Below are 7,694 nucleotides of genomic sequence, written 5' to 3'. Positions count from 1 at the left end.
TGTGTGGTGCAAGGAGGACTGCTCTTTAGTAATGTAACGGGCCTGACGGCCTGTATTTGCATTTTTAACATTAGAGGAGCGAGCGGGAGGAGGCCTCCATGACGCCAGAGCCTCGTTCCGTTTCGCGTGTTCGGCGCCCCGGGAGGTGGATTCTTGATGGTGGTCGGCTGGGTCCTCTCTGCACAGGCGCCGCGGAATATTTATTCTTCAATGATTAGAAAGATGACAAGGAAAGTAAAATGCAGAAAAGAGCACATTTAAAAAAAATATTACAAATGTTTTTGTGGACTTACGTCTTCGGTAGCTGCTGCGTCTGGTTACCATGGTACCGGCCGGGGGTCGCATGATCAGCGCTGAGAGAAAAAGTAGGGAGCTGCGTGTCTGAATCGCCAATGGATTCAGGGCACTATAAAGTCCACTATGTAGTCCAGCACTTATATAGTGATTGAGGGGTTAGGGCATTGTGTGGACATTCGGACACAGCCATAATTTCCGTTTTAGTGAGTTTTAGCGAGTGCACTCCTGCGACTTGGCATGCAGATCTCGGCGGGCAGACATAACTCGGCGCAACATTTGAGCCCCAAAGCAAAGTCATGCTTGCAGCCATGGTTTTGTTCGTTGTTCTCGGCACTGAGTTCACGCATGGGCGCATGGATTTTGGAGCTGGCCAGGGCTGGTTTATGAGGCTAGGGGAGAGCCACCACAGCGTATTAACCAACTGACAGGTGTTTCAAATTAAGTGGTTGCCTTGTCAAATGACGACCGACTTCCTCTAACATCCCAAGCAGTAAGGAGGGAAGCTACTGTCAACTCAGGAAGTCAACACCACTTGACAGGGAAACTATTTAATCCGAAACACTGGCCGCTTCTCTCCAGGCAGATTTATAAAGCTCTGTAATCTTTCATACAATGCACAGTGACTAATACCGGATAGAAGACGAAACTGCAATAGAAAAAGTATTTTCTACCTTTTATTTTGAAGAATATAAGCTCCCAACAGAATAAAATAGAGTAATATAGAAAGAGCATCTACAAACAGGCACAGACATTAATCAATTAGTGATATCTTACAAGGGAATGAAGAGAAGTAAATGAACTACAATGTGCAATAAGGTAAATGATATCAGCAAACTGATTAAGAAAGAAATTAAATGGGGTTCCTTCAAATTGACCGAAACTAGTTTTGACCTATACTAGCAAATTGACCTATAACAAGCTTTCCTCCACACAGCACCCCCAGAACATTCACAAGGGACCTTCCTTCAAGGCTTGAAGAAGAGAAAACACAGGAAACGACAACAAGAAAAAACAACTTTCTTTCTTTTTTTTCATCAAACCTCATCAACAAAATGCTAATTTCTTCATTCCTGTATTTAAATCCTCCTGGTCAAAATGTCATGTTAAATTGCAGTTTGATTTCGTTCTCTGCACACATCTTGCTATTCTATTGAATGAATGATTTTATTTCTCTAACATGTGGATATTACATCTAGTATGCCTACCCCTATTTCACTTTTCCATTAACTCCAACCATTTGCAAACAATTAAACATTCAACGTGTTTTTATTGTGTTATATTACAGTTGGTGTGAATATATATGCAGTTTTTAACTCAACTAAACTATGTGTGCTTTCCTTCATGTTTATTCTGAACTTGAGACTCGACTTCGTGTTGATCTCCTCACTTTACCAACAAATCTTTGCATCAACAAATCATGTTTCAGGTTCGGCAACATTTTTTTTACTGAAGAGCCAATACTGTGCATTGAAGTGAACGTGTTAATAACTGACTCTTTACATGTTCGATTAGTATATGTTTGAACTCAGGCCCTTGTGTAAAAAACAACGATAGGTATGCAAGCTAAACTCTCAATAGTAATTCAGTAATAGCCTCCAATCACAGTATGAGCATGTGCTCAATGTATTAATTTGGACAGAGACTCTTTTAGAATCTTTCAGATGTCCTTCAGGACCTCAGGTCCCTGCTCGCTTTCCAACCAGTGCGGCGGCCAGGTGGTTTTGATGCTGGGTCTGTCCTTCAGCAGGTTGTAGTATTCGGTCAGTTTGGGGTAACGTTCAGCTGACAGCCTAAAGAGAAGACACAAGACCATCCGTCACATCAGTGGAGGAAAAAGGAAATATCTTCAACTAAAGACTGAACATAGGGCTGCGCGGTATACACGGTATGATGGTAGAAACGATATAAATTTGGCCACGGTACAGATTTGCACTCTACCATCATAACTGCTACCATTCATTCATTCATTTTCTGCCGCTTTTTCCCTTTTCGGGGTCGCGGGTGGCTGGAGCCGATCCCAGCTGCTGTGGGCGAAGGCGGGGTACACCCTGGACAGTTCGCCAGTCTGTCGCAGGGCTGACATATATAGACAAACAACCACTCACTCACACATTCATACCTAGGGGCAATTTAGGGTGATCAATTAACCTACCATGCATGTTTTTGGACCGTGGGAGGAAGCCGGAGTACCCGGAGGGAACCCACGCACACACGGGGAGAACATGCAAACTCCACACAGAACTGCTCACATAACTGCTACCACGTAAATAAAATGTGCGGGAACGATTGCTCAACCCTTCTCTTTTACTGAAAAACGGTGCGTCGTATCATTGAACATGTTAAAGCTTCTTCTGGCACACGTATTACAGGCTAAAACTCTTTTTCTAACAACATGCAGAGAGAGCCTGAGCTTCAAGGGCCCTCCTTCTTCTGTGGTGTCTGTGTAAAAATAAGGTTGAACATGCAAACAGCACACCTAGTGGCATGAAGTGCAAATGCAGGTGAATTAAACAACTACAAAACCCACTCAGAAACACTTACATCATAGGTTTTACACTGCGACATTTATACCGCGATATATACTGTTACTGTGAAGGGATTTAATTTATACCGTGATATGAATTTTAGGTCATACCACCCAGCCCTAACTCAAAAAATACCCACCCGAAAAAAACAACCAATGCGACGTTTGGAAATCCAACCACATCGGCTAAGGAGAAGTCTCCTGCAAGGTAGGAGCCCTCAGCCACCTGCAGGCAGGAAGCACATGGCAGATGAACATCGTGTGTGTGTGTGTGTGTGTGTGTGTGTGTGTGTGTGTGTATACTTACATTTTGCAGGTAACCCTCCCAGAGTTTCAGTTCAGTGGTCAGAGCTTCCCTGTGTCTTTTCAGAGCAGACTCATGTCTCTCATCTTCAGGGACCATCAACTCGTAGTAGATGACCCAATCTGAAAACATGAACATCAATTACAACATATTTTACTACTGACTATGACTGCAGCAGATCAGTGGGAAAAAGATTAGGAAACATCAGAATCAGACTTATTTGATGTTTTTTTAAAAAGTTGACAAGGTCGAAATGACCTCTGTTGTCCAAGATTGCCAGAAAACAAGGAAACAGAAACAGACATTAACAGCGAACATAAACAAAACAAACCTCTTGATGCCAGATGCTACATCAGATCTCCTGAGATCTGCTACAGTCTATTGAGTGAACTAATGTCAGGAAGGGGGTCATAATGTAATGGCTGGTAAAGAATATATTGGACCAACTGAACTGACAACGAGGAGGTTTGCTCTGCAGCATTCTTCGCTGTCAGCTTCTCCTGTTCTCAGGGGTGATATTGTTCATGGAACTGAACTCACAGCCTGCATGACTTGCAGAAAATGTACCCACTGCCACAAGCAACTTTCTGAGATGGCCAGATAAAGCTCTGCTTATCATGGACTAAAACACAGTACGGAGAGTTCACAAACAATCTGGAATGAGCTAATAGAAAGTTGAGCTTTCACGACTGCATGTTGTTAGCGGATCTATGACTATCCGTGACTGGTTCTGAAAGAGGGCTTTATAGCAGACAGCTGGATTAACATCTCTCTGGTGCTGCATACTAGGGGTGCAACGGTTTCAGATTTTGGTGTACGGTTATAGTCTGAGAAAAAAACAAGGTTTTACCATTTTATGGTTATTATTATTACTAGACCCTACAGAAAAACGCAAGCAAAAATTCTTGATTATGCAAATAAATATGCAGGGTTTCCGCTATAAAAAAAAAAAAAAAAAGGCACCGGACAACGTGACCGGCAGGTTTTCAATTTACCGGACAAGTGTGTGATTTCCAGGTCAAATATTATCTGAATTTATCGAGCTTAAATGCTGCAAAGTACTGTATTACTCCCGCAGCTTCCGCGCGGGGGGGGGGGGGGGGGGGGGGGGGGGGGGGGGGGGTCAAACAGCAGAGTCCCGCGGACAGCTCCACAATAATGACAGGATCCGCACCTTGACAGTGACTCTGACATTTAGGCTCTATAGGGCTCTAACCCTTTCTAGTCTGAACAATTTTGTTTAGTAAAAAATTCTTTAAGTTTCGCCTGTTTCAACATAAGTCTCCCGCTGTATTGTTGTTGTACTGCGCTTTGTCGGAGTAAGGAAACATGTGCTACAAGTTTAGTTCCGCCTGAAAAAAGATACGATTCGGGGTTTTATTGTTGTTGCTGTTTTTTTTTTTGTTTGTTTTTTTTTAATAAAATGACGTGGAAATTGCCTTTTTATAATTTAACCTTTGCTTGGAGGGAATATTCAAATAAAAATTGAGCTTGGAGGGAATATTTTTCACCGGACATTTTGACCGGTGGTGTTAAAATATTTAATTTTACGGATTTTGGCAGATTTTACCGGTCAAAGGAACTAACGGAATAACGGAAACCAAGATGCAGGGTTTTATGCCATTTTATGCGGTAAGATTGCAGTAATCTTAGCGACGTCTTCCGTTAGCTCTATTCCACTAGCCATTGTGGCTACGTTAGCATAGAGCATAGAGCATAGAGCATAGAGCACGGTTAGCTAAGCTCGTTTCTCCCAAGCTTCGTGGGCTGCAGCTCCTATGTCTGTGACACAAACAATGGTTCCCATCTATTTTAATGCGTTTTGCAAACACTGTTTCTCTATTTCTCTCTATGGGTGCTTTCATACCTACTAGTCCGCTAGAGTGGTTCGGTTTGGACATAAATTATTCATAAACGTCGCAGCTGTCAACTAGTTCGGTTCACATTCACACCACTTGTTTTTGCAGATGAACTATCCACTATGACCCTCCTGCCTCTTGGTGGCGCTGTTCACACAATAGTGTGTTTTGGGTGACGGAAGTGAACCCTGATTGGCCAGCATGTGTGACGTGATGTGCCGCGCGGCTTGCTACGGAAGCCTCCGCCGACCAAAAAGCCTTCTCCACAACAGAGCGGACAGGACCGAGGCTAGTCAACGTTCACACCAGCAGCGGACTGCGCCGAGACCGCACCGAGACCGCCTCCTCGAGGAGGTCTCGGTGCGGTTCTTTGTCCCGGACCAAAACTAACTGGTCTGCTTTCACACCAGCGCGTACGAACCGAACCTGCAGGAGTTTGGGTCTCTAGTCCGCTTCAAGCGGACCAAATGCTGTTGGTGTGAAAGCACCCGATATCTCCTAGTCTACTTGTCTCTGATCTGTTCTCATACATCTGTGTGCTGTTGTAGTCCGCCCGCTAAGTAGGTCGTGCGGAAACAAAGCGAGAAAGAGAGAGGAAAAGGGACCGTTTTGGCTGCATTTTGCGCCACACGGGAGTCTAAATTGATGGACTGCTGTGTGCGGAAATAATCGGTGTTGCCGAACGTCTGCGGTTATATAACCGTGACGTTTAAAACCACGGTTAACAGTAAAACCGGTTAATCGCTGCACCCCTACTGTATACCGCCGCCACTGACTCTTGGTACACCGTGTCGGACCACACCAGCTCACTTCCACCCCTGTGTAAGACCTAGTCCAATATCTGATTACTCATCCTGCGCTGGCACTCAGCTGAAAATACACAATAATAATGCTTATGCAACACTACTTGTATCTCCTCTGTAGGAGCTTCAAAGTCTGCATCAGATAAAGGGTCAAGGTGACGTGAGGGGGGTTTGATTAATGTCAAAGCTCAACCTGATGCGCCAGCCTCACCAGTGCCAAGGAAAACAATAAAAATGCCACAGTGGCTGCACCTGTAGGGTGCAGTACATTGCCACTGGTCTTACTGAGTTTGTCGTAGCAGTTGAGACCCTCCAACATGCGCTGGTACATCAGTGCTTGTTCTTTGGGGTTCTCTGGGATCAGTCTGGTTCCCTGGGACTCAAATTGGCTCTACCATGAAGAGAAAACACAGTGAATGTTGTTAAAGTGACACCACTGTTGGTTGAACTGCAGTGATTTTCTTTGGTTTGATGGTGCAATATCCTCACCTCCAAGTAAAGACAGGCTGCAAAGGACTCGTTCACGATGATGTCTCCATGTTTGAAAGTGGGGAACTGAAAATTCATCCAAAAGTATAGATTATTCACAGGCTACCAGATGATCTGATTTAATGCTAAAGCTTCTTAGAGCAAATTGGAATCATTAAAATGTCATTTCCATCATGAATATAACAACTATTCAGACTTGATGGCCTTAAAACAATTGTTTACAACTTAAAAACACTGTTATCAACACATCCTGGATGTTTACAAAGCTGCCTTTTTTTTTTTAAATCAACAGTTACAACTTTATTTCATGTTTTATTTTTTAATCCAACAGCTCCTATTTTGCTGTTGCATGACTGCCCACATAGAAGAGAGATTATTTCAATCACATATTCACTCCATAAATTTTAAAGTAAAATAGACAGCAAAAGAAAAAAAAAGAAAAGAAAACAAACATGCAAGGTTTGTAGTAATCTTATCATATCCTGATGCAGTACAGTAGAGGAATAAGAGGAAGTAAATTAACTGTCTTATACATTAAAAAAAGTTTTGAAATTGAAGCCGAATAACACAATTCGTAGCTGTGATTACATACAATAAAGAAAATATATTCTAAGTATAAGTGTTAATTTAAATAATAAAAATGATTAAAGGTGTGGATTGTTTGCTGGAGTTTGGCCTGCTGACGGAGGGAACCGCCTACCTGTCCGCGCGGGTTCAGAGCCAACACCTCCTCGGACTTTTGCTCGTTTTTCTCGAAGGAGAGCAGCTTCTGGTTGTATCCCTGCAGGTTCTTCTCCTCCAGAGTGATCATGACCCTCCAGCAAGGCGGAGAGCCGGAGCACCAATACAGAGTCATGCTTTCAGCCATGGTGATGTTCGCTGTTCTCGGCAGGAAGTTCACTCGGGGACACGGAAAAAGCCCCCAATATGGCCCCACAGTCTGTCGTCTGACTGGTGTTTCGGATCAAGTTTTATCCGTGTTAACTGGAGCCCGTTCAAAACGCCCTCCTCAGTAACAACTGACGCTACAGGCGGTTAGTCACCAGTTAACGGGGGAAACGAGTTCATCCAAAACACTACCTGCTTCTCGCCTCAGAAAGCTTTACAATACCTTTCTAATTTTTATTTTTAAGAATATAACATCCTAAAAGAATAAAACAGAATAACAAAGAACTGGCCTAGATATTTATTATCAATTAGTGTTACAAGAAAATTAAATGAGGTAAATGAACAACAGTGTGCAATAAACAACGTAAAAGATTGCAATAAAAATGATTAGATAAAATGGTAGTCAATAGGATTTGTTCAAACTGACCTATACTCTCGAAGTTTTCAATTAACAACCAGTTGTAAAAAATTTTTATTTAATTTTGTCAAAGGCTAAAACTATCCAGGCACTGGAGCCGATCCCAGTCTGG

General features: G+C 42.9%; 1 protein-coding gene across 1 annotated transcript; it reads right to left on the bottom strand.

Annotated features, from left to right (window-relative positions):
- Window positions 1–958: 958 nt before the first annotated feature.
- LOC115380912 (glutathione S-transferase A-like) lies at window positions 959–7,244 on the bottom strand. Its single transcript, XM_030082213.1, has 6 exons — window positions 6,977–7,244; window positions 6,277–6,342; window positions 6,073–6,178; window positions 3,129–3,247; window positions 2,962–3,047; window positions 959–2,087 (listed from the first exon to the last, which is right to left on the bottom strand). The coding sequence occupies exons 1-6, from the start codon at window positions 7,142–7,144 to the stop codon at window positions 1,955–1,957; spliced, it is 678 nt and encodes a 225-aa protein (XP_029938073.1). The 5' UTR covers window positions 7,145–7,244; the 3' UTR covers window positions 959–1,954.
- Window positions 7,245–7,694: the final 450 nt, after the last annotated feature.

This window comes from Salarias fasciatus, chromosome 22, assembly GCF_902148845.1.
Source record: "Salarias fasciatus chromosome 22, fSalaFa1.1, whole genome shotgun sequence".
Classification (NCBI taxonomy): Eukaryota; Metazoa; Chordata; class Actinopteri; order Blenniiformes; family Blenniidae; genus Salarias; species Salarias fasciatus.
The sequence above is the reverse complement of the archived record's forward strand: the minus strand, read 5'-3'. Positions and strand labels throughout refer to the sequence as shown.